Raw genomic sequence first — 26,216 nt, 5'->3', positions numbered from 1 at the left:
ACACAAATGTCAAAATAGCTTTCCCCTCGATAACAGCTTCCGATGGTATTAGAGTGCTTTGATTAACATTTATTTCTCATCCCCACAGTTAAGTGTCAATAGGAGTAAGAAGATGGTCTTGTGGCTAGGGCTCTCTCAAAAACTTCTGTGATCTTGGGAAAATCTTAATTTTTCATAGATTTTTAAGGTCAAAAGAGAACCATTAGATCATTTACTGTGACCTCCCATATAAACACAAGTCTCAGAATTTCAATGTCACCCCTGTATTGAAGCCAGTAACTGGTATGTGAATGTATAACCCAGAAAGGTATCCAGTCTTGATTTGAAGACATGAAGAAATGAACTTCTCTCCATACCTCAGGGTTTTTTTTCCATTCCATAAGCAGAGATTTTCAAAAGCAGCCTGTGATTTTGACTATCCAAGCTGAGCCCTCAAAACCTTAGGCACCCACAATAAGATGCCATTTATTAAAATGGCAAAATTTAGTCCAAAATGAAGAAGATACCGAAACATCCATGAGTATGTGTTCTAGTGGCTCTGAAAACCTACATGAAGTTCACACCTACATAAGTGCTCATGGCCTGCCCAGAATTTGGGAGGGATATGTGAATTTTTTCCCCTCAAAAGCCCTGCTTTGTGAGTTTCTACCTTGTAAATGGAAGAAAAAAATGTATAAGTAAAAGATTGCAAAGGACATGTGCTAGTTTTCCTCCCTCTTCTGCTCAAATTGATCTTTATAAAATTGTGCCCATAAGGAACAGCATTTACCTGTGGCATACCATTCTTTACAGGGAAAACACTGCTCAAACCTCTCACCAGTCTGATTAATGTTTTACTTGGGAGGACCTGCATTGCACCCAAGTGCTGCATATATTCTCTAGGTGAGCTGGAAGTCACTCCATAGCAGACTATAATTCTGTGGGTAGAAACAATAGACCAGGAAGTAGATTCCAGCAGTTGCAGGCAAAAGAGCTCATAAATAATGAAGGACTTTAGGCACTAACAATTAAATTGAAAAGCCATCAAAATTGTGATACTTAACAAAAGGAAAGACACACAGTTAAACATTGGAACCCTTAATTCAACATCCTTGTGCCTAAGTGTTCAGTGCATATGAGACTAGCAGTAAAATTTCTAAGTGCCTAAGTGACTTAGAAGCCTAAGTCCTGTGTTCAAAAGTGACTTAAGTATTTAGGAGCTAAGTCTCACTGATTTTCATTGAGCCTAAGTGGCTAAATCACTTTTGAAAATGGAATTTAGGTTTGTTACTCTCTTAAGTTATCTTGAAAACACTTCCAGAAAAGATGCATTAAAGGTACATATGCAAAAATTGCAGGCAGATTCATAATTTATAAATTCCCCTGTACACAATTTCCAGTCACCAACATCCTTAAGTAAGGCTTAAGTAAACCTCAATTTCATGCCTGAATAACAGCATGAGTGGCTGGGTCAAGGTATGGCCACGTATTTCAAAGCTGATGTGACTTTTTAATATACCTAGAAAAGCACAAATATCTCACCTAAACTTAACAGAGTGGTCTACATATTTTAAAAAAAGAAGCAGATAGGCCTCGCAGAAGTATTTATGAAAAGACAGAATTATTTACAGAAGCTGAACTGAAGTACCTAGTGCCCATGAAAGTAGTTCCACATTTTTATATGTGCAATGCACAATTAACTTCCCAATGGTCAGAAGAGGAAGAATGGTCATCAGTTAATACACAAATCTGGGAGCCAGGAGACCTGGGTCCTATTCCCAGCTCTACCACAGATGTGCTTTGGGAAATAAGGATAATAATACAAGTAAATTCCAAAAATGGAATTTCAGGAAAGCTTTATAAAATGGAGAGGTTTTTTTTTAAAAAAAATCATCTTCCAAACAAAGGGTAAACACACGACCTGATATCATGGAAATCTGGATAGTTGGAATTCAGAAAAAATGCATTGTTTACCTGTGTATTTATTTACACGAGAATAGCACTGTTATTTGTAAAGCACCTGGAGATCATCAAACGGAAGGTGCTAAAGAAATTCAGAGTGTGATTATTAATATGCACCCTTTGGAAACCCAACCATCTGCGTTTCACGTAATAGTGCAAGTGAAAGGCTGGAATTCTATTAGGACTGATCTCTCTTGAGCAGTAAAATTTATTTCCTCATATTTTTGCATTTTATTCTACATTGTAAGCAAGCCGTTGAGAGCTTCTTGATTTTAAACCATTCAGACAGCACAGTAATTTGAACAAAGAAAAACTTAATGTACATAACACACTTTTCTGATCTTTAAATAATTAACTTTCTCTTCTTGTTTAATTTTATTTAAATGTGCTTCTTGGCAAGCTTTCTACACCGGAACATGGAAGGTTCATAAATTCCCCTGAAGCCATCTAAAATGCTGGAGGAATGGCCTTTTTCATCTTACTCTTCTCTGCCATGCCTGGATGCACTGCCCCCTAGTGGTGCAGCAGAATATTTTACCACCCATGACGATTAATTAGGAGAGCTCTTCGAACACGGAGTTAAAACTGGTCCTCTTGCATGAAAGGCTCCCAACTAAGCTGCTGCTAACTGTGCCAAAAAGGTGCTCAGAGGTTAAATTAAGCTCACCTGGAATTGGCACCGAACCAATATATGAATTTCATTTTGGATTATTTTAAAACCTAAGGTATAAGAAAAATGACTATTATTCTAGTTTATAAGGTGAGTCAGACAAAAGGCAAATTAAAATACTATTAAAATCTGGGAGACCTACATTTAGGATGGAAACTTCATGGAGAGAAAGGAAATCTCAGACCTTGGGTCAGCATACTTCAGTACAGCAGTTTTATTTGTGACTGCATTTTTCCATGCAAAGTGTATCCCAAAGCTACATTGCAGAATTAATGGAAGACAGTATACGGTAAAAATTAAGAAAAAAAAGTGATAACAGTATTCAAATATTTGGAGAGTAAAATTCATAATCATTTCCTTCTGAAACAGTTGTGATATCCACTGTTACCCTAGATCAAGTGGTAGAGGAGGACTTAACACTCACATATCCTGTAACACTTTATCTACATTCTGTGGAAAAACAGAACCTCTTCACCTTCTCCTTTGTGCTTACCAGAAGAGATAGTCTGCACAACTTGATATAAAAGGTGGAAAAGTTTGTTTTTTTTGTATTGTAATAAAGTTCTTTATTCAATGACATGTCCCACTATTTCACAATGAGCTCTCCATTGCTTATCACCCTGGCTTCTGCTCTTAGCCCAAAGTTGTATTTCACTGGTGATGCGATTTCTGTTCAGAAAGAGACAGGCTGTGATTTGGATTACGCCCCTATGAAGGGAAGCAATACCTACTTGGTGATTAAGGTACACCTCTACCCCGATATAACGCTGTCCTCGGGAGCCAACAAATCTTACCGTGTCATAGGTGAAACTGCGTTATATCGAACTTGCTTTGATCCGCCGGAGCGTGCAGCCCCACCCCCCTGGTGCACTGCTTTATCGCGTTATGTCCGAATTCGTGTTATATTGGGTAACGTTATACCAGGGTAGAGGTGTACATGTCAGGCAAAAATTACAATTAATATGGCTGCTCTTCTACTAAACAACAAAAGCTGGCATGAACACAGTAATCACATTTTTTTTTAGTTCAATTTAAAATTCTAGTTCTAATCTACCAGGCTAGGACCAGGTAAACACAGAGACCACGAATCTTTCCACAACCTGCCAAGGCTACTTCAGGGAGGCTGTTACTAGACAAGTCCAGATTTGGGGCATTGTGATAAAGAGCATTGTCAGTAGCAAGGCAGCAGCTATAGAACATCTTCGCAAACGAAACTGGACAGAGCTGACACATGACATGTTTTGATCTTACTGCCTTAATGGATTTGGACCCAGATTCTCAAAGGCAGATAAGGCAACTCATTTCCATTGATTTCTATTAGTTAGGTACCTAAATAACTTTGAGGAGCTGAGCTTGCTCCCCCTCTCAGAAGCAGCTTCTCCAACAACAATTGGTCCTCGACAAGAAATCTGGAGGTCAAAGAGAAGATGAAATGAAAGACAGCACCATGAAAGTGGGAAGAGGCAACTAAAAAAGAGAGGGAGGAAGAGTGATTTGAGGAAATGGAGAGAATACATTCTTGCTATCTTACTCATGGGGGTTCAAAAGTGCTCTGCATAAGACAAGTGGAACAGAAATAAAACAGTAGAGGGTAGAAAGGCAGCTTGGAATGATGGAGTTAATAGCCAACTGTTCAATGAGAGGAGGCAGGGAGGTGAAGGTGGGACATCCATTGATGCATCTGCTGCATCACAAAGCAGCAAGACAAATCAGCATATTTAGATCTTTCTAGACGATGAATTTATCCACTGCATTCCTCCCCCCCTTCCCCGACCTCAATTACAGATGAATTAAAAAGAGGGTTGCATTGAGGTTTCAGTATTCTAAACCCCTCCTTTCTGCCAGAATTAAGGCAGAGAAAGCTGAATACCCCACTGTGTCTGTAATAAATAAATGATGTGGGAAACATTGCCTTAACCATTGTCATGTTGAAAAATATATTCCATACTGCAGGGATAATGAGGGTATAAAACATTAGCACTACGTTTTTCTATACCATTTTGCATAATTAACTACACAGCTGTTCCTTCATTCAGCCCCAACAACCAAATTAATTTGCAGTTGGTTAGCAGTGGATTCACTAGAGCAGACTCTGCATGTACTGCAGGACTAAGCAAAGCTATGAGGATGCCACACACCACATAAGGGACATGAGAAGCTGAATACTCAGAGAAGCATGAGGAGTGAACCCCTTTGTACGACAGCATTTGCAAACAACAGCTAAGACTCACTATGTTACTGCCTGCCGGTGCAGACAACAGCTGTCTTGTAGCAAAGAGTGGGATAAGCATTTTCAGATGATGCTCACTGTATGTCAGTGTCATCTAATGGACTGACTATTCCCTCAGCCTTCTGTCAAGAGCGGTAGGGAGACAAAATGCTACAGTAAGCCACTGAACTTTACAAGTTTCTAATTACAGTAGCATCTAGAGGCCCCGACAGTGATTGGGGTTCTACTGCGCTAGCCCCTTTACCAAACATTGTAAGAGACAGTCCCTTCTTCAAAGAGCTTACAGTCTAACCAGACAAGACAAAGAGAGTGGAGGGGAAATGGGTGCAGAAAGATGAAGTGATTTGCCCAAGTTACATGGTAGGTCTAACGCTGAGCCAGGAATAAAACATGGATCTTCCTATTCCCAGTACAATGCCCTAGCGCAGGGGTTCTCAAACTGGGGGTTGGGACCCCTCAGGGGGTCACGAGGTTATTACATGGAGGATCGCGAGCTGTCAGCCTCCACCTCAAACCCCGCTTTGCCTCCAGCATTTATAATGGTGTTAAATATATAAAAAAAATTAATTTATAAGGGGGGGGTCGCACTCAGAGGCTTGCTATGTGAAAGGGGTCACCAGTATAGAAGTTTGAGAACCACTGCCCTAGCCTCTAGATTATATAGCCTTCTGTAAGCCATGAGCTCACCATTTCTCAGGAGTTTTATTACTATTCCATTCAGATTCTTACAACACCATGGCATCTTCCAAAAATGTGCTAAACAATCTGACTAGCATCTGCCATAAGTGGTTCCTTCTTTACTCCTCCTCCTGGAATGGAACAGAAAAAGGCACCTAAGAGAAAGTATTCATCAACCCTCTTGACAGTGAAAGCTTGGGTTCCACAGTTAATGGACTGCAACACAACACAGCATAGTCCTACTCCCAGTTACCTAACACACTATAGTTTAGCTAGTTTTTACTGTGAACTTATTGTTGGAGAAACATTCCAAAATGAAAGCCCTGGAGATTCAAGTTCTCAGTTTGGTCAGAGATTAGGTATACCACTGGCAGTGCCAATACAAGATTTCCCATTCCATACACATGCTTTAGCCGTGAGTTGCTGGAAAAATCACGAGGGCTCAGGAAGATAGTTGTAGCTCCATGCTCTTCTCTGGCCTCCATTATGAGACTTCCAAGAAAGATGCCAATTTAGTTGGGGTAGTAGTTTTTGTGATGGAGAGAACATATTAGAGACTGGACTAAGACCATGAAAGAGCCAACAGAGGACAAGAATTTTCAGCTACTGAGCTACCTTTGAACAAGTGACCTAGTAGTGGTGATGAAAGGCTGTATATTTCCAATGACCAGAGCCAAGAAGCCCACAAAATATGGAACTCATTCAAGGCAAACACTAAATAGAGATGCTGCAGTTCCCCCACATCCTGTGCCTATAATGAAACTTCAACAAACCTGTTCCTGTAAAAAGGAATTAGAATCTTATACGAATAAATCTCAGTGAATCAAAAAATAAAATGGGATTATCAGTTTAAATAAATATTGTATCTTAAAAGTAATTATATATTCAACAGCAGTTTATTCCTGCTATGATTAAATTCTTCAACCAGAATCAGAAAACAAAAACAAAACATTAACCTAAAGAAATAACATTTCTGTGCCCCAAGGTTATGTATTTAACAATGCTCTGTTTTATTACACCCGTGCCTTTTAGCATCTGTATACTATAGAAAAGGGTCTATTCTTAACAATATAAAGCCTGTGTTAAGGATTTATACTTAACTATTTTAAATGGTATCAAATTGGAAATGACAGTTGGGTACTCAGTCCACAACTTATCATTTATTTCTTATGTTCTTTGACTACATATTTACCAAATTATAGTTAAGAAAAAATAGCCATTTAAAAGTCATACAGATCATTAATAAAACAAAATTTATACTTCTTGGATTACTTTATCTTGCCGTTATAGACCCAAAGACTCTCAGTTTTGAAAAATAATTGTTTTGCAAACAAATGCTTCAAAGTGGATTAGACATTATGGGTATTTTAATTTAAAAAACTGCCTATGACTTTATGTAAACTACTATCATGCATAGTAGTTACTTTTTATATATTATAAATCAAAATATATAATAGATTACATTATATTATTTATATTGCAGTAACATCTAGAAGCCCTAGTCACAGGCCAAAACCCGATTGTGCTAGGCACTCTACAAACACAGAACAAAAAAGATAGTCCCTGCCCCCAGTAGTTTACAATAAGTAAGACTGCATTCACAGGTCCTGAACTTGCAGAGTCTTATGCATTGCTTACCCTTACACACTATGAGTAGTCTCACTGAAGTCAAGCACGTGCTTAAGCCTTTGCAGCATCAGGGCCTCTATTGTACGGAACCACTGACATATGCAAAAGTGAAGACTGCCAGAACAGTATGCTGTCCTCATTGCTTTTATCTTCTGCACATTTCAGCACATATTTGCCTATTTGAAGGTTCCCTAAAATACCATCTTCCTCATGAGCCAAGAATGAGCATGTTAAATTTCTGAGTGTTATTTAGCAGCTGAACATTTTAAATGCTTGAAAAATAAAATTAAGTAAATGGAAATTGTGCTGCACCATCCATTGTAGCACCATCCATGGTAGAGTATTTGTAACATGAACAAATCACATTCAATGAAATGTTGTTATGCAAACGTGGAAATCATATACAATTGTTGACCAAGTTCCAACTGCAGGGCCATGTATGCAACTCAACTGTCTCCAAAATTGTCTCATGAAAGCACAGGTGCAATTGAGAGCACAATTTGAGGAAAATTTAGTTGTACAGATGTAAATGTGGGCAGCTTTCATTTACAGAATCTTTATTAACTGGCAATGATGAACTAGCCAGAGAAAACTCAGTCTCACTTCAGATCCCAGGTAATTGGAAACACTTCATTTTTTCCCTCCTCAGGAAGTAAGCAAATCAGGAACTGGATTCCCCACTCCCACCCCCAAGACCATTCCTACAAAGTCACTATTCAGAGCAGAACTGCAATTTAAGACCATCTAATACAAGTTAGTGTGGAATACGGCTGCCCACATATTAGGTTGAACTTCAAATGGAGAAAATATTACTCCATAGGCTATACTTGTTTTTTCTTTTTTAGTTACCACCAGGTTTCTTTTTATTAGTTTCCAGGAGATTATACGTAGTTTTTCTCCTATAAAGCCCTAAATGGTTTGGAATCTAGCTAACTAACGGCTAGTCTACACTGGCAATGCTAAAGCGCTGCTGTGGCTTGTGTAGTCACAGGGCTCTAAAAAAAACACACCTCCATGAGAGGCGTAGCTACCAGCTGGTGCACTGTTTACACTGGTGGTTTACAGCACTGAAACTTGCTGCACTCAGGGATGTTTCTTCACACCCCTAAGCAAGAAAGTTGCAGCACTGTAAAGTGTCAGTGTAGACAATCCCTAACTAGTTTGTCTCTGTGGGAGATACTACTGCAGTTAAAATCAGTGGATGGGCTTGAACTAAAAGCACCATGACTTAAAAGTGGCAGAGTAATTTCTGTGAGGGATCCTGAATTTGTTGAAATACTGAGCACTTTGTAGGGTGTATCAGTTTTCCCAAGATTTTTCCAGAAAGTATTGTCTGAAGAACATGAGAGATGTATGGAGAGGTTATTTTGCTGGGTGATATGTGGAAATTGAGATCGGTTTATAAAGGGTGAGACATTATTTTGTAATGTAGCCCTACTTTTGTATATTTGTTTAAGTGCCTAGAGCTGATGGGAATTTGCACTTTTCAGAAATGTGCCTCAACAATCAAGGTTCTCTCTGAAGAGGATATTAGCTATGATGTCTGAAGAGTTGCTCTGTGTGTGTGTGTGTGAGAGAGAGAGAGAGAGAGAGAGAAGCAGCTGCCTCTCCTATGAACGTGACCTTTCTGATCTATCTTTCAGCCATGTCCCAATGACAGCAGGTAGATTGGGTAAAATCATGCACTGCTCTGAGAATTGACAAATGTTGGGTTCATCATAAAACACTAAGAGGAATTGAACAGCATAGTTAACATCAAAAATGCAGGATATTTTGCTGTAGCAAGGCATTAACTACATGATAATGCCACTGGGAACAATGGCAATTACATGGTGAGTGGTGTTAGCACTACCATATCATTACAGCCTGATAATTATGCAATTAAAACTTTATTAGTAATCATCATCATCTATTATTCATCATCTATAACAAGTTAAGCAGGGAAAAGCTGAATCCATATCGGAGATAGAGTGTTGTCTAGTGGTCTGTCAATAGGATTGAAAGCCAGAAATTGGCCAGTTCCAACTGTGGCCATGCATGCTTCTGAGTTACTATGTAACTTTCAGCAGCTCACTGAACATCTTAATTATCCCATTTGTAAAACAGGGATAATATTTACTTACCTATTTCCAAGAAGTGTTATGATGACTAATTAGTTCATGTCTGAAGACAAGTGCTAAGTGTGAGCATGAATTTCCTAGCTGTTGCTTATTTAAAATAGAATAATTGATCCTAAATTTCCAACATAGGCTTCCAAAGTTGCATCCATAAAATATATGCATGTACGCACATAGAGAGTCTCGTCCATCCAAAGTATACACAGATATCTGCTTGTGCATAAATTGATCTATTTTGTGTAAAAAACTGTGAACTTAGGGTAAATTTTGCTCAATGCCCTATGCCTGATTTAAGTCCCAGATAGCCCTTAAGGTGGACCCTCTGTGGGTAAATGGCACCCGTCCCTTAGTCTATGTGACTGGTATCCCACACACACGCATCCTTTGCCAGCACAAGTTGGGCCCCTCTGAAGTTCTGGCCCTTGACTAGTTTAATATTTTTGCATATATTTAAGTTAACATGGCTAAAATGACCTGTGCCTTGTATCCCCAGGGGTTTACTGCACTTTCATTAAAGCTCGTTTGAATAAGACTGTTATGAACAATCATCTTAACTTGTCCTCAGTGATGAGTGTCAGTTATTTTAAGTTATGTTCAGAGAGGAAACCATGGTGACCTCTGCCGATCTATCTTGCTTGCTTTCAGCCAAATAAGTAGATAGATGTATCATAGTTTCAGTAAGATCAATAACTACGAAGTAAACAAACAATATACACAGCAGCAGAGGCAAATCTGATAACACAAATAAATCCTGGCATTTCCTAGCTCTACTTACATGCTTCCATGACGATTTGTGCTTCTATTTCATCAGTGGAACTGGCTGGTACTGCTGATGTAGCAGGGTTGTTAGCATTTTGATTTTCAAGTACCATTCTGTCACCAGCTTATTACTTAACTATTACACTTTGCAGCCGACTGAAATGTAGGCATCGAATCCTACAATCTAACCCACATGGGCCGACTGAAGTACCTACTGAAATTAACAGAGATTTGCATGGGTACAGGGGTCAGCCTGTATAGATCCAGATGCAAAATCAGGGTCTCTGGTTATTGGATGAATTCCACTCTAACGCTGCCTCAAACTGCTATATTCCTATCTGTCTGATCTCCCTCCCTTCTCCAAGTTCCTATTGCAACTACAATAGCACAGAGAACAGACACCAGCCACCACCACTGAGCTCCCCAAATCCCTTGATTCACTGGTAGAGAGAAAGTTAATACGGGCATGTCTACGCTACACATCATACAAGTAACACCGCTGCAACTATGATGCTGTAGCACTATAGCGTAGACACTTACTACAGTGATGGAAGGTGTTTTTCCCATCTCTATCATAAATCCCCCCCCTCAAGAGGCAGTAGGTAGGCAGATGGAAGAAGTCTTCCACTGACCTAGCTGCGTCTATGGTGGGGATGAGGTTGACGTAACTAAGTTGCACAAGGTGCAAAGTTTTCCCACAGGCCTGAGCAATGTAGGTAGTTTGACTTAAGTTTAGGTGTAGACCAAGCCTATGAGATGTAGGTGTTATGGGAAAGAGAGCAAGGGATAATGACAAAGCAAGTTTCAAGAGAACAGAAAGAGGCTTTTCAATAGCCCAAGGAAAATAACACTAGTTAATATTTTTATAGATTTAAAAGTTTTTAAGGCCTGAAGCAATTAGTATGATCATCTAGTCTGGCACCTACATAGTACAGGTATAGAATTTCATCCAGCACACAGATGGCAGAGATCATCAAGTGGAGCTGTTACCATCTTACCTGGCTCTTTTTCTTAGCACTAGAGTAAGTTTTTAGTCTTGGAAGGAAATGCAGTGGCATTGGTTATCTGATGCAGGTTCTTTCAAGTAGCTGTGATAAGCAGCAAGGAGCTTCCTCTTTGCCTGAATCTCTTTATCAAGAGCCATTTCTTGAGGCAGAGTTGCTCCCTGGGAACTAGGCTCTTGTGTTTGCACTGAGATCTCTGAAAGAGAAGATTGCCTGACCACCTCTGCTCCAGGGCTGGAGTATGTATGTAAGGCATGGTCTACACTACAGAGTTAGGACAACGTAAGACAGCTTATGTCAACCTAACTTTGTAAGCATTTACACTAAAATGTAGCTCTCACTGATGTAACTCATCCACTACACCAACTTAATAACTCTACCTCCACGAGAGGCATAGCATTTAGCTCAATGTAATTAGGTCAACGCAGTGTTAGCGTAGACACTGCCTTGCTTACATCAACTAACTGTTGTTGGCTTTCAGAAGCCATCCCACAATGCCCTACACTGACAGTAAAATCAATGAAAGCGCACCTGATGAGGACACTGACACAAGGAGTACGGTGTGGACATGCAAAAGCAATTTAACTACTGTAGTGGCTGTATGTCAATGTAACTTAGGTCGACTTCATTTTGTAGAGCAGACTTGCCCTAAATTGAACAGGTTACACAAAGCATACACCCAGGCCATGTCAGTGATTTCTCCTCCAACGGACAGCTGACCTGCAAGGGCATGATACCTGCTACTTCTCAGCAGAGGGACAACATTGTCTGGTGGCCTGATAAGTGGGACAGATCTGAACTAAAGATTCAGAATACACTGATCAGAGTTAATCACACCTAATGATCACAACTGAGTCCTAAATAAAGGAATTCTCTAAATAGCGTCTGGAGTCAGATTTTAGTGAAGGATTTTGGAAAGGATGTAGGGAAATGGCCTGAAGGTCTTCATCAGAAAGAGTGAAACTGATCAAAAAAACCAACTGAAAGTGTTCCTTTTAAAGTAACTGGTAAGTAAATTCAAAATCAGGGGAGGCTTTCAGGGAAGGGATGGCACTAGCGTACAAACCAAAAGAGACTGGCGCCCCTTAAGGGCACAAAAGTAACATGAAACAACATGCTATTAATTGGAAATGAGGTTGATTGCCTACACGTAATTATCTGGGCCAGAGGACTCAAGCCTGGAGGTTGATACCCTCATCTCTGTGGCTTCCATTTTGTGTAATTAGCATAATTTTACTGTGGGCCTGATTCTGATCTCTTTTACATTGTTGCAAAACAGGATGAATTCAACTAAATCCATAGTACTCAAGATCAAAAGCAGACCCTATACATGAGCTGCACTAAGAAACAACAACAAAGAGCTGTTTTGCTATGCAGCTAATAGAGATTTCATTAAGCTAAAAACCACATTTTCAATAGCTTTGTTTTAGAGCTAGGATTCTACAGGGCTTTGGGGAAAACCCTGTGACTACACTGTAATAGCAGCCACAGTGCTACAATAACTATCTACAGCATCCCAAGAATAAGTCCCATACAGAGAACAATAAATGTGGGGGGTTGTTCTAGCCAGGAAGACAATTTAACAGAAAGACAAATACTGGAAATAATATGACAGCATCAATTCCATTAGAACATACAAACCTTGCAGAGATGAATGGCTTTTCCCCATAACCAAGTCTCTATGAATTTTTTCCACATCTCTTTTATTGTGTATTTGTTCTGATGCAAATAGAAGGGTAAAAAAAAATCTTTACTAAAAGATTCATTTTACATAGGAACACACTGGGGCGGGTCATCAGTTTGTGTAATTGGATATAGTTCCATTGGAAGTCAATGGAGATATATCAATTTATACCCGCTATCTTGAAATAACTATATAGAGAAAGTACAATTGTTCAGTTTTCTATTATGTTATGGTTCATCATTTACCAATTTTCTAGGTTTTTGTACACAGTACAGAACATGAAGCTTCCAAGAGAAACGGGATTTATTCTAAATGCTATCTATTCTTATTCTCTTTGGACCCTTAGGTAGTTTTCTAATCTGAATACATGCTACAATCTGAGTATATTCACTTATTAACGCCTATTTACAGAAAACTAGATTATGTCCAAACCACAAAGTTCAGTTCCAATTTCAACCCCCCTGCTCCAAGCTTCTATTTCAGCTGCATTCCAGAAACATAAGTTGATTGTTAAATCAACAGCCAACTCTTTCTAAGGCTACTTCTAAGCATTTTCCTCATGGGGTACTTCATCCTGGTTTTAAAAGGCACACTATCTTGTAAATCCATTGCATGAAAGCAGAGGGAAAGGCCTGATTTCTTCTCACACTAGTTTTATGATGATATAACTCCACTGATTACAGTATAGTTACACATCATGTACATGTGTTCAGAGGAGAATCAGACCTAAAGCAATTATCTTAAACAACAGCATTATCTGAAGCATGTTTAATGTTTATGTTGAAACTGCAGGGTCTCAATGGGTATTTTTGAAAGAGTCTTGTCTGAGAGATAAATTTACTCAGAGTGTATCTATCACTGGTTCACAATCAAGCTAGAAGGGCATATAAAGCAGAGTCCCATAAGGATCTGTCCTGGATCTGGTTCTAGTCAATGTATCATCATAAATGATCTGGATAATGGCATAGATCAAGGGTTCTCAAACTTGGTTCACAGCTTGTTCAGGGTAAGCCCCTGGCGGGCCACGAGATGCTTTGTTTGTCCACTGGTACGAGTGCCCGCAGCTCCCAAAGGCTGGAAATGGTGAACCGCAGCCACTGGGAGCTGTGAGCAGCCATACCTGCAGACACTCAGGTAAACAAAGCATCTCATGGCCTGAACAAGCCGCGAACCAAGTTTGGGAACTCCTGGCATAGATAATACCAAGCTGGGAGGGGTTGCTAGCATTTTGGAGGACAAGATTAGAATTCAAAATGATCTTGACAATCTGGAGAAATGGTCTGAAATAAATCAGATGAAATTTAATACAGACAAATGCAATGCACTCTGCTTGGGAAGGAACAAGTACTTGCACAAATACATAATGGGAAATGACTGCCTAGAAAGAAGTACTGCAGAAAAGCTTTGGGGGATTATAGTGGATCACAAACTAAACATTAGTTAGTTTGAAATCCACTATATAACATGTAATACTGTTGCAAAAAAAGCAAACATTATTCTGGGACAGATTAGAAGAAGTGCTGTAAGCAAGATATGAGAAGTAATTCTTCCACTCTACTCAGCACTGATAAGTCTTCACCTGGAGTACTGCATCTAGTGTGGGCACCACATTTTGGGAGAGATGTGGAGAAATTGGAGAATATCCAGTGGAGAGCAAAAAAAATTATTAAAGGTTTGCAAAACATGATCTACAAAGAAATATGGCAAAAATTGGGTTTGTTTAGTCTGGCGAAGAGAAGACAGAGGGGGACAAGATAACAGTCTTCAAGTCCGTACAACAGGGGTGGCCAAACTTTTTGGCCTGAGGGCCACATCAGGGTTGCAAAACTGTATGAAGGGGCGCGTAGGGAAGGCTGTGCCTCCCCAAACAGCATGGCCCTCGTCCCCTATCTGCCGCCTCCCTTTCCCATCCCTTGACTGTCCCCATCAGAACCCCTGACCCATCCAACCCCCACTGATCCCTGTTCCGACTGCCCCGACCCCTATTCACACCCCCAGGGACTCCCATGCCTATCCAACCGCTCCTTGCTCCCTGTCCCAACTGCCCCCTGGGACCTCCTGCCTCTTATCCAACCCCCCATGCCCCCTTACCATGCTGCTCAGAGCACTAGAACTGGCAGTCGCGCCACCCAGCTGGAGCCAGCCACGCCGCTGTGTGTCTAGAGCACCGGGGCAGGCCGGCGGCTCTTGCAGCCGCGCTGCCCGACAGGAGCTCGCAGCCCTGCTGCCCAGAGCACTGGTGACACAGTGAGCTAAGGGGGATGAGGGACAGCGGGGGGAGGGGCCGGGGGCTAGCCTCCTCAGCTGAGAGCTCAAGGGCTGGGCAGGACGGTCCTGTGGGCCGTATTTTGCCCTCCTCTGACATCAATGTTGCAATAAAGAGAAGTGTGATATATTGTTCTTATCCATTGAGGACAGGATAAGAAGTAATGGCCTTAAATTTCAGCAAGGGAGATTTAGGTTAGACTTTAGGGAAAACGTCCTAGCTAACCGTAAGGGTAGTTAAGCACTGGAACAAATTACCTAGGGAGGTTGTGGAATCTCCATCACTGGAGGTTTTTAAGAACAGGTTGGACAAACACCTGTCAGGGATCTCCTACTGAGGTCCTTTCCAGGCCAACATTTCTATGATTATACTGAATTACAGTTAGCAACCTAGACATATACCACAGACATTACATAGGCCAGCAGTATATAGCAGGAAGACAACATGTGGTTAGGACTATCCAAATAATTGATTCTGAAGAAAAATCTTAAAAAAAAAAAAAAAATCCAAAACTGAGCGGGTTTAATCTCCTTTTATTATCTTTTCAAATGGGAGGGTGCACTTTTAAAAACATACATATAATTAAGGGCTTGTCTACATGGCAGGTTACTATGTGGTAAGCTAGGGTGTGACTCTACAGTACGCAAGCTTGCCACACATTAACATCCCAGATGGATACTGCTACAGCGCAGTGAAATCCCAGAATGTAGGAGTGTTGGTACACTACAGATTTACATCCTGGCTTGCCTCTCTATAACTGCCTGTATAAACAAGCCCTGAGTTGCCCAATGAGACTTTAAATGTTTTGTTTCAAAAGTGTCCAAACAAACAATTTTGACTTTTTTCTTTTAATTTTTGCCAAAACATTGCTGGCAAAACATGATTTGCCAATTTTAACCTGAATTTGCAAATAGTTTCTTCATTTTTCTGAGGGTAAATAAATCAAGCAAAAAATTCACCCAGCTCTAATCCCAATTTTCATTTGGTTGTATTCTTTCATCAAGGTGTTGTGCAAAGATTTAAAAGAAAAATTACCCATCCCACAAGTAGGGAGTTTTAAATGGCAATTCCAAATTAACTGTCATAGCCCTTAAAGGGCCAACCCGAAAGATTCTGAGTGCCCTCCACTCCCACTAGGGGTCCATGGGAACCAAGGCCACTCTGCAGAAGATGGTCAGATCAGGCTCATATTCTTCAGTTTTCACATTCAGAGGTGCTAGTTATCACATACCTGGTATGAAGTAAAGGGGTAGTATTTACCTTTATGTGATATGTACAGTACTGGAGCAAGAGGTTGGGGCAGACTGTTCTTCAGCCACTGGCAAAATATTGGGTGGTGCAGGGCTACTCCACTGTATGGGAAACCTGGGCAGATTAAGAGGACGCAGACTCCTCCAACCAGCACAGCCAGCTTACTTCACAAGTGGGTGTGGAGCCAGGCCAGACCATAGATCTTGCCTTCTTCTGACTCCTTTTGGGGTGCTGTGCACCCGTGATGTCATATATAAGGAGCAAGCCCTGCACTCCCCTGAGTTCAAGGACTGCAATTGTGGCTTCCCCTGGCATGAGCTACATAACATGAGGAATACTCCATAGAGGTTTTTAGGTGGTTAGAGTTTGCAACAATCTGGGTTCCATACCTGTCCCTAGTGAAGATACTATATTCTCTGGTTGCAGATTTCTGGAACCAAAGTCCTCAGGCTGTGTCAGAAATTCATATTCCTTGAAATTTTATGTTTCCTTCCCTCATTGCTTGTGTTGACTATCTAGTAAGGCTCAGGAAAATGTCTCCAGCTAGAGATTTACAAATAGCATTGTTCCTACATTATCTGCAGGGATCCTAATTTTCCAGGATAAAAAAACCAAAATTCTCTGATTTAAAAAACCATAAAAATCCATGTTTTTCTGCAATTACAATGAAACGCTGAACTTCAGTTTCCCTAGCCATAATATTAGTTGAACACCGTGTTTTATTGATATATTTACCATTTTTAAGCAAATAGTGCCTACCAGTGCCATCAATCATTATAATAAAATAAAATTAATAGAACCGCAATTTGCGTTTCTTACCAAATAATTCTATGTCTGTATTCTATATTTTTGGGGGGGGGGGAGGATTTAAATGTATATAAAAAAAAAAGCAAAAATTGCTTTTATATTAACATTATTCACTTTCTGAGTTAGTCTTGGAAGCCCAAGTGAAATCTGAGATGCATTAAAACATGAACTTCTATACACTGTTGAGTAACCTCTATATGCCGGAAGCCTTTTATTGGAGGATGTTTAGCTATGTAAATGTAAAGCACATTCAAAAAATCAATCACAAGAGGGGAGGTTGCGCATATTGAATAAGTGACTCTGATACTTTCAGTAAAATTTTGTTGATATATGTATTTATTTTTTCACAAAGTGTAAAAACTAAAGATTTTCTATAAAAACACAAATTCCACGTTTTTCTGTGACAAATGGATTTCTGCGGTCCCTGATTATCAGAATACAGGAAACACTTCTATATTTAAAATGCATGTGATCTATGCATATGACATGAGTATTCTGTTGAAATCCCATCTTCGTGAATAGAACAGCAGGGTATACAAAGTATGTCTAGAAACACAGGACAAACATATTTTATGACTTTGAATGTACAATATGCAGCTCGTTATTCAGTACCAAAGTGCTTAAATGAAAGATTTTTCAATAGGAAGTATGATTTATTTTTTTTAAATACACACATTAAAGTGCATCCATCACTTCAACTGGATATTTGACAACAGTTCACCTGAAGAAAAACCGAGCACTTCAGCAGAAAACAGCATGGAAAATTAATAATTCTACATCTTTCACTGGTGCCCTTAAAAAGGAAATTATTGATCTTGATCAATGGGGTTGTACTGGTGTAACAGAGAATTTAACTGAATCCATATCTGTGTCTGAAACCCTAAAAACGTCTCTGTGTGCACATGTCAGAGTGTGAGCGTGTACATGCGCAAGAGACAAAGTTGACAAAGTCATTGGTAAATCTTGCTTAAATGAAAAATTATTTTAAAAGTTACATTTGAAATACTACAAGTTTCCAAACATCAGAAGACATAACACAATCTGGACAGGCTCCAAGTTACAACCAGAAAGATACACCACACCTACAATAATTTACTAACCTAAATACAGAGCTGAACAGCAAAAGCTACTAGCAATTAAAGTAATGACTACATTAAGTACCCTTAACTTTGGTGCAAAACTTCTATGGTTAAAAAAAGGAGGAGGAGGAGAATTGGGTCCTGACGCCAACTTACAATTAGAATTCTGTTTTTCTTTAAAATGTGGCCTTGGAAAGATAACCTATCCTCTAATGTTGTTTATTTCCACTGCACAAATTGTTAAACCCCTTTCAAGTTCTTCTTCACTCAATCACAGTCCATAAAAAAGATGCAAGTCTGGGCAACCCTATATCTGGCACAGAGTCAGCAATTCAACCCATTAGGAAACCTCAAAAGATAAAAGGAAGCAAGAAGCCGTCCTACTTTGGCCAGCATAGGAACAAGGGATATAGGAAAAGGTTGTGTACTTACCTCCACAAAGAGCTCTCCAGCACCTTCCCCATGTCAGTATGGTAATACTTGGTAAGGATCAGAATCACCTACACAGAGAGTAAAAATAAATAGAGATATATGAGCTAAAATAAAAAAACAATAGAGCATTTTCAGAGCTGTTCTGCTCTGGATATTAAGACTAGTTTCATGAACCATTGGAGAGAGCAGGCCTTGTGGGATTGGGACACGGGGCAGTAGTAAATCTTCTATAAATATCTCCATTTTGCAAAACTTTCCTGTTTTTTGTTTGTTTGTTTTTGTTTTTTTCGGGGGAGGGGGGCATGAGGACGGACAGAGATTATCACATAAATTCCCCTCAGCTCCCAAACCACAAGGTCCATCAGTCTGAATGACTTTCACAGCAGGAAGAGCTGAGTTAGTCCCAAGTCCTAATTTACAGTGCAGCTGTCTTGGCTTCTATGGACATGAATTTATCTTATCCAAAGTGTTAAACAATGTTACTGGATCTCATCCAGAAAGAGGCGCTTTGGTCTTCTGTGCAAGACCAAAAACAAGCACTTAAATATGTCATCTTACTACTTTTCTAGAAGAAGTGGCTGTTTTCCAAGAGAGCACTGTGCTGTCTGTGTTACTCACCCGTGTTACCGAAACTCAAAAAATTAACATATTGAAGAATAAGGTTTTCAGTCTAGAGAGAAAACCCAATAACAAGAAATATGTTTTGTTCTCTCACAATCTATTTCCAAGGTAAGATAAACTCATTAGCCAAGTAGGGTGAAGTGCTAGTTCACAACTCTTGCATGGTGCTGGCTGTTACATTTTAGATTTAGATCACTTAAATAAAATTTCCTTTCACTCATTGCTAATCCATATTAGTTCATCTTACACCATGGCAACCCTACAGAGGTAAAATTGGAAGAACCTCTTGTTCCTTGCACATCTGTTAGCTTGGTTAATGAGGGGTCAACATCAGTCATCTCCAACAGTTTGGAGCATGTTTTTATACAGCTATCACTAGCTTTGTTCCTAACCACCAGATGAAATCTTTTGCAAACAGAAATTTTAGCCATTCAGTTTGATTATCAAAGTAATTAGTACATTGGTACAGCATTTATGCAACATTTCAGAATGTAAGTTGCTGTGCCCTAGAGATTATGAATGAAGGAAGACTCTACAATTCCAGACTATTTGCATTATTTATATAGTGCCACAGATGTACAGGGCACTATGCAAAATGGAGGCAGTTTGGATCTCACTTCCTGTGGTGTAATATCACTGAATTCAATAGAGTTACTTTTGGATTCATACCGATACAAAAAACTGCAGAATCAGATCTTAATTCGCTAAAATATAGTCAAGATTTCACACTTTAAAGACAGCACAATCTAAAGGCCATTGTGTTCTATTGCATTTTGTTGGTGTTTGGTATAGAAACATAAAAGCTAGGAGGTATCTTTAAAAAGAGTGTATAATTTAAAAAAAACAACAAATTGTTTAGTTCTAATAGGTACAACATGAATTATAACATCAAGAGAAAGAATCATGACCCGAGACTTCTCAGGAAACTAACCATCAAGAGAGCAATCTACTGCACAAACTCCTGGCTCCAGCTCCAGGCATGTTTCAATCACATCAGCTATTTATTCTGTTGCTTGTATCTTACTACAGGTTTGCTGGCAATTCTGTCCCGGTAGAGAGAAGGAAACTGCACTATCAGATACAAGTGCCCATTGGCTCAGCTTATTAAGGCAGACTGTTTGAGCCAGCCTCTCTTCAACCAATAGGTGTCTGTTCAGATTCCAGAAATCTAACCAGAGGATTTTTATGGGCCCTGAGAATATAATTTTGGCCCATCAGACCAGAGGAAAGATAATTAGAAAATACAAAAAGTAATATTCTGTATTACTTTATGTTTCATTACATTTGCCTAACCAGAGCAATGAATTTTAATTGTATTAAACCAATACTTTGTATCCCTGTGCATCCCATATGTGTAATTTTAAAATTACTGCTGATTCTCAATGACGCTGCAATGTATCATGGAGTTATCATCTGCCATGATCAAGCAAGAAACTTTATTCTTTAATTAGGCTGCCCGGATATCACATGTAGAAAAGCTCACTCGCTTGTGATAATTTTAAATAGTTCAGCTGTGCCCTTTTCTCTTAACCCTTATGGACAACACTGCCAGACACCCCCCAAATAGACAAAGCCTGTCACACAGCATTGTCAAATCCTTCTTCAGAATACAGGGTTTTCAAATGGAAGGGTTCAAACAAGAGACTCCAGTCTACCCACCACATTGCTGACTGTCAGCAATTTACCTAATCAAGAAAGCCAGTGTACAGAGCATATCTGACAACCATTCATTCAGGGTAATTGTAAATTGTATTCTGTAGCAGTCATCTGTAGCAAAGGAATGCCTCACTGAGGTACCTATTCTGCAGTCCAATTCTGATCCACAAATAGCAAGTTATAGCACTGATGAACATATGTCAATGTTGTTTTCTTCAATGGGACTGGTAAATTATTTAAAAATGAAGACACCTACACAGCATCAGAAATGAAGTTATGAAAAAAGACTGAGTGGCTAGACAAAGCCACAGCCATCTTTGGACCTCCAGCAATCTAAAAACACTGAGGCATAGGTTGTTGGAGAGGCTGACAGCCATTTCAATTATGCCAAAGCATTTCATCCAAGCATCTGAAAAAACCTAGGTCAGCTATTCTACAATCATCCTTCAATGTAATCCTCTTTATTGCAGTCATCTTTTCATGCTACTTAAACAAATATCCTACCAACCACAGTTGTATCTGATCTCAGATAATTAATGAATGAATCCAAACATTTACAGGAATCTCTTTAGAAAATTACAGAGGTAAGTCTGTTTGAACCTTAGGAATTCCACATCTCATTTAGAAGAGCGGGTCCCTGATTTACTGTGCAGCCATTTCATTTCATTTCATTTCAGTGGGACTTTTTAATTATAAAGCATTTTGCATGTTGGATAGTAGCCAAATATTTGTATGTGCTGCTTCCCTAGTGAGTGGTAGAGCTGCCTCTGAGCAAAGAGGCTTGTGGTGCAAAGGCAATGAAGAAATAGGGCCCGATTCGTCTTCAGATTATATTATATTAAACCATGGGTAATGCCAAATAATTTTATTAAACAGGGATAGGGGAGAATTAGGCTAAACAGGTTCTCTATTTGAATTAAATTCGTTCAGCTTGTTTAGCCACTTGCAACCATTTTACCTCATACATCCTCCAGAACCCAGGGACTGGCTCAGAGAAAGAGGCAGTTACCGTGGCATTTCAAACTGCCAGGCCTGGGAATGTGTGCCATGGCTTGTGGAGTGCTCCTGGACAAATGTTCCCAGGAAACTTTCTCTCTTCCCTCCACACACCCACCCACAAGTCTTATTTCTTAATGGTCTTTCTTCTCCCAAGTTCCCCACAATTGGCATCATTAACTCCACTATCATTGTGTCTCAGACTGCCAAAACAAAACCAAAAACTTTAAAGGAGCCATGAAACTTTACAAAAAAGGTAAATGCAAATAAAAAAATTGGCCAAAAGTAAGAACAAATAGAGATATCGGGAGAGTCGGGTATCAACAGATGTCCAGTACCCTCCATTACGGGACATCTGTCAGTTTCAGCCATCACCATAATACGGTAGCCAATTTTCTAATGTCTGAAAAATGAACACTGCAGCAGGAGAGCCGGAACCTCCCCCTTCCCAGCTCTTCCCCCGAGGCCTGACTCCTGCCCCGCCTCTTCCCCCAAGGCTCCGCCCCCATCACTCTCTCCCCATATTCCTCCTTGCTTGATCCTGGCCACCTCCCTCCCACCAGCTGGACTCCCTCTACTCCAGGACTAGCCTATCTTCCCACGAGATGTAGGTAGGAGGTGGTCCCAGCTAAGCAGGGGCTGGCATTGGTTGATGACCCAGCACCTCCTTCCTTCCCTCCCCCCCGCCTTCCGTAGTAACTGGACTTTTGGTATCTGATCAGTACATGTGACTGGACACTGTACTGGTCCTCTTTCAACTGGACTTTCCAGTTGAAAACTGGACACCTGGCAACCCTACACTGTACCGCAGTGGCTTTCTGATTACACAGTTGCTTCTTGTTTTCAAGTCTGCTTCATGTGGCCAAAGGAGCTATATGGAATATTTGACCCTCTCGATTTCTCTCCAATGCCACTTGCTTCCAGGAACATTTGGAAAAGCAGCAACCACATTCTCCAGTTTGCCAGGGTCCCTTCCTTTCTGTGGGATTCAGGTAGCTTCATTTGCTCCACTTTTACCAAAGATTCAGTTTCTTCTGACACCATGTAATAAGGGTGTGGAACACAGGAATTAAACACCTAAAACAAATGTCTGGATGGCATCAGATCCCTGACCCATACAGGTATCCTATCCCATAACGTGCCAGATTTGGCTCAGACCATCATGGAGGTAAATAATGCATTCAATGGTCTCTGTGCTGTCCAATGAGAACTAACCTAACTAACAGGAGCGCTGGTAAGAAAATGCTCTTTATTCTCTGGTCCCAGCTTGTCACATGATATGGATCAGGGTTAGAAAAGCTTACACCTCTGTCATGAGCAGGTGCAGGAATAGCTACTGTTTTCTGCATCCTAACTTCCACCTCAACACTGGAGTTCCTTATTCAAATCAACAGGCTCCACAGCCTACAGTTGGCCAATATCTGTGCATATTATGCTGAGGTTTTTGCCATCATTCCTCAGCTATCTAAAGGCTTGTCTGCACAAGGACATCCATGAAAACTAATCCAAATTAATGAACAGTGTGAATTTTGATGTGGATTAAACCAACATTGAATCTCTGTATGGACATTCTAATTCAGAATTACAGTGGTTTTAATTCAGTTTATTTTAACTCACTTTGGAAGTGAATTTGGTTTATCTTAATTCACTGTGAATTAAGTGAAATTGGAAATTAATTAAGAAAAAAGAAATTAAGTCAACTTTAATTCTGAATAACAGCAACCACACAGAAATTTAATGTGGTTTAACTAACCCACTTCAAATTCATACCTTTAGTTAATTCAGGTAAGAAACAATGAATCATAGAAGATTAGGGTTAGAAGAGATCTCAGGAGATCATCTAGTCCAACCCCCTGCTCAAAGGAGGACCAACCCCAACTAAATCATCCCAGCCAGGGCTTTATCAAGCCAGGCCTTAAAAACCTCCAAGGATGGAAATTCCACCACCTCCCTGGGTAACCCATTCCAGGGTTTCACCACTCTCCTAGTGAAATACTGTTTCCTAATATCCAACCTAAAGCTCCCCCACTGCAATTTGAGACCATTGCTTCTTGTTCTGTTATCTGCCACCACTGAGAACAGCCAAGCTCCATCCTCTTTGGAACCCCACTTCAGGTAGTTGAAGGCTGCTGTCAAATCCCCGCTCACTCTTCTCTTCTGCAGACTAAATAAGCCCAGTTCCCTCCGTCTCTCCTCGTAAGTCATGGGCCCCAGTCCCCTAATCATTTTCGTTGCCCTCCACTGGACTCTCTCCAATTTGTCCACATCCCTTCTGTAGTGGGGGGGACCAAAACTGGACGCAATAGTCCAGATGTGGCCTCACCAGTGCCGAATAGAGGGGAATAATCACTTCCATTGATCTGCTGGCAATGCTCCTACTAATGCAGCCCAATATGCCATTAGCCCTCTTGGCAACAAGGGCACACTGTTGACTCGTATCCAGCTTCTTGTCCATTGTAATCCCCAGGTCCTTTTCTGCAGAACTGCTGATTAGCCAGTTGGTTCCCAGCCTGTAACGGTGCATGGGATTCTTCCCTCCTAAGTGCAGGGTTCTGCAATTGTCCTTGTGGAACCTCATCAGATTTTTTTTGGCCCAATCCTCCAATTTGTCTAGGTCACTCTGGACCCTATCTCTACCTTCCAGCATATCTACTCTCCCCCCAGCTTAGTGTCTTCTGTGAACTTGCTTAGGATGCAATTCATTCCATCATCCAGATCATTAATAAATAATTGTTTATTAATCATTAATTTTCCTGACTGTCCCCATATAGACAAGCCCTTAGAATTAACCCATAACAGACTTTGGGCATTAGCTTTTTGTTTTAACTATCCTAATTTTAATTGTCTAGCCTATCAGCTTTCCATTCTGGTCCAAAGAGATCAAAACATTGCCTTAGATGGTATGAAAATCTCAAATGTGCTAAAATTTCCTTTTCCCAAGCAACCTGTAAACTCTTTTTAGATGTTTACATATTTGTTGTAGCATTACAAGTTCTTGAGGGAGTTTCCCTAGAAGTAGGTTTCAGAGAATAAATTTCCAAAACATGAAGTATGATTTTTTTCTTTTTCCTCTTGATCCTATGTTTTTTAACATAGCACCTGGCTTGATTGTAGTAAAACAAAGTTTTGAATTATGAGACCATCTATTTTTGTATCTCAAAGAATGTATTCCCAAATGGACTGAGTGTCTCTACAGAGGCTAAACCACTGTTAAAACACTCTTTCTCATTCCCAATGAAAATTCAAGATCATCTAGGAAAGCTGATGTTTTGTATTTGTATTTACAATTGCTTTTACTCTTCCCTAGATACTCCAATAGTCCAGTATTGAAGCTTAGCAGGTACCTTGAACAATGATTGCTTGTAGACACAGTTTACCAAAGATAGAATCCTATATTGCAGCTTCCCTATTATTCCCAGTCACGTGACTGAACCACCCAACAGTACAACGTAACATTTGGAAAATTTAAATACATTTCTGGTCTGGGTCACTGAATCCTCTTTAAAGCAAGCAAGGTTATATTATATTATTATATTATATTATTATAGTTAAGATCTTAGTTTTGAAAAGTAACATAATGCAGGACATATGGAAACATTTATAGAGGATATCGTAACCTGGGAAGAATGCTCATCTGATCTAGAAATATTGGCAAATACATCCATATTTCCCTGCACAGCTGCTTATCTATCACCAGAATCGGAGTTAATCATCATGACCAGCTGACATGGGGTTAACCACGACTTGTTCCCCCCCCCTTTACTTTGACTACAAAATTACATTTAACATCATATTAGTTAACATGACTCCTCAAGCCCATTGAGGCTGCAGGCGCTTTACTAGCTGATCCTAATGCAGGATCAGTGCCTAAATCTTTAATCTCATTAATCTAGAAACAGGAAAATTATTTAGTACTTTGCACCTCTGGGGGGCTGCTGCTGCTCCTATTACCTGAATTTGGTGTTTTACAGATGTGAAGACCTACTATAATAGCATATGACCTATTAGAAAGGAATAATAATAATAATGCCTAGCTCTTATACAGCAATTTTACTCAGTGGATCTCAAAGCATTTTACAAAATAAATTCAGTATCATCTCTCCCATTATATGGATGAGGAAACTGAGGCACAGAGAGGTGAAATGACTTGCCCAAGGACACCCAGCAGGTCAGTGGCAGAACTGGGGAGAGAACCCAGGGTTTGAGTCCCAGTCCACTGCTCTGTTGAGTAGGCCATGATGTTTTCCATAGGGGAATTGAAAGGATAACTATATGAGAAACTGAGGTGCTCAGATACGATGGTAACATGAGCCATATAAATATATTAGATAGACCGACTAGGATACTGGTCTGGAAGTCTGGTCTGGAAAGCAAAGCCTTGGGGAATGCCTAGCCA

At 40.0% G+C, this 26,216-nt stretch overlaps 1 protein-coding gene across 1 annotated transcript in view; it reads right to left on the bottom strand.

Annotated features, from left to right (window-relative positions):
- Positions 1 to 26,216, bottom strand: part of SORCS2 (sortilin related VPS10 domain containing receptor 2) — an 844,346-nt gene that overhangs the window by 541,207 nt on the left and 276,923 nt on the right. The window contains 1 exon segment of the mRNA XM_032789791.2: positions 18,548 to 18,615. Coding sequence (XP_032645682.2) covers positions 18,548 to 18,615 — 68 coding nt within the window.

Source organism: Chelonoidis abingdonii, chromosome 5, assembly GCF_003597395.2.
Source record: "Chelonoidis abingdonii isolate Lonesome George chromosome 5, CheloAbing_2.0, whole genome shotgun sequence".
In the NCBI taxonomy this organism is placed as follows: Eukaryota; Metazoa; Chordata; order Testudines; family Testudinidae; genus Chelonoidis; species Chelonoidis abingdonii.
Note: the sequence above shows the minus strand (reverse complement) of the source record. Positions and strands in the feature narration are given on the sequence as shown.